At 34.4% G+C, this 1,998-nt stretch overlaps 1 protein-coding gene across 1 annotated transcript in view; it reads left to right on the forward strand.

Annotated features, from left to right (window-relative positions):
* IL1RAPL2 (interleukin 1 receptor accessory protein like 2) overlaps positions 1-1,998 on the forward strand; it is an 809,088-nt gene that overhangs the window by 790,534 nt on the left and 16,556 nt on the right. Inside the window, exon 8 of the mRNA XM_007954221.1 lies at positions 881-1,051. Coding sequence (XP_007952412.1) covers positions 881-1,051 — 171 coding nt within the window. The remainder of the gene's footprint in view (positions 1-880; positions 1,052-1,998) is intronic.

Consider the following 1,998-nt stretch of genomic DNA (forward strand, 5'->3'; position numbering starts at 1 on the left):
TATACACACACACACAAATGCACACACACACACACACACTTACTTTTTTTGGAGAGGTTGGCTTTGTGCCAATATAGCAAAGGAGAAAGAAAATATATATTTGCAAAGCACAGATAACTCCCTTACTAAATGTGTGAGAGGGAAAATCTAATTTGGCAACACTGGAAAGATGTATATTTTGAAACAAAGGTTTCTTTTGGAAGCTTGTGTCAAATTAGTTGGCCATGGATTGAACTAGAATAACAGGCGGTGCACTTGTATAAAACCCAGCTGCTGTCTCCAATGTTTGGTAATGAACTGCTTTTTGTATATGAAGATGACGACACTGACCAATTGGAAGTATGGTATGTGCTGTGAGTAGTGTCTCCAGGAGTGAGACTGGATTATTTTGATCTTCCACACTCTAGGGCCAGCCCCTCTTGGATCTTTTGCACATATTTGTGCAAACAAGATATAGCCTGTGACTAACTAAAAAAACCAAGCCAACTGGCACAGAAAGGGTTCAAATCCATGACTTTGGTCTATTTAGTCCTACATTCAAACACACTGAGCTAATCACTCACACATTGCTAAAAATCACAGATAATGTATAGTCACTGAAAGTCACAAATAATAATTCTGTCTCTGATACTATCTTGGCTGTAGGTAGCCCACTGCATAACAGTTTCAATTCCACATCATATGACTAGGTTATGTTGAAAGTTGAAATGGGCCAGATTTCCTGTAACTTAGCATGTGGTTTTTTTTCTTTTTTATAACAATCATTAAAGATTGTCACTAAGTATAGTGCTTATTACAGCCTGTTAATGGTTATAGACTTTTAGTACTCAAAGAGAACTTGCAAATACTTACAACCCTTTCATTGTTCTTTACATTCAAGACAGCAAAGAATATGATGCCTATCTCTCTTACACAAAAGTGGACCAAGATACTTTAGACTGTGACAGTCCAGAAGAAGAGCATTTTGCTCTTGAAATACTGCCAGATGTCCTGGAAAAACACTATGGATACAAACTTTTCATCCCAGAAAGGGACCTGATTCCAAGTGGAAGTAAGTACTTTCAAGTTTGTATTTAAAATGTTTGGTTTAAAAGAAACAAGTTATATGGCGACTTCAAACATCCGAGCCAAGTGTTTAGATATTTGCTTCTCACAAGAGATTTTATTAAATTCAAATTTCTACTCAATGCTTGTGTTCTCATATTATAGCACGTGAATTTTTAAAAGGCACTCTCACTTGTAATTTAGGTTTTAAAATTGAAGTGGTGCCTTGATGGTACTTTGTATTATTTTTTTTCAGTGTTCTGAGAAAATGATGATCCTTTTAAAAAAGTATAATCTCTACAAGTCAGTTAAAGCCTCTCAGTGCATTTCAGTTCTATACCTATAATCATTGTCCCTAATAATTGTGAATCTATGCCTTTAAATCTTGTTACTCACTATATCTTATTATTCACTCCCAGATTTATGAGGGGGGATTCTACTTAAAATGGTATATAAGGCCATTGAGGATAGCATTTTCACTGTGTGTTCAAATTATTTTCAAGAAGTGCTAGACACTATGGACTTATATATGACCCTTAAGTTATATTATATATTGGAAGCTACATTTGAGCTTTCAGAATGAATTCTATTTCCAGTCAAAGGGTAATGCACAAGCTAAGGCAAATACATAGAAGCCTACATTATGGTCCTTACCCACAAAGAGCTTAAAAATGCCACTGAAGGAAAAGAAAAATGCTAGAATATGTTTGTATATATATCTATGTTCAATTTCTTGAGAGAAAGGGAGATTGAATTGGTGAGTACAAATCAGAACATGGTAATTTAGACATGCGATAATGACAAAATTAAAAGACTTCTATTTCCAGTATACAAAATTTCAGTATATAAAATGCTTTCACATACATTCTTTCATTTCATCTTCACAATAACCTATGTTGAGAGAAGACAAGTATTATAATCCTCATTTTATAAATGAGGAGAGAAAGCCTTAAA

This window comes from Orycteropus afer, unplaced genomic scaffold (assembly GCF_000298275.1).
Source record: "Orycteropus afer afer isolate SDZICR_OR568_19922 unplaced genomic scaffold, OryAfe1.0 scaffold00447, whole genome shotgun sequence".
In the NCBI taxonomy this organism is placed as follows: Eukaryota; Metazoa; Chordata; class Mammalia; order Tubulidentata; family Orycteropodidae; genus Orycteropus; species Orycteropus afer.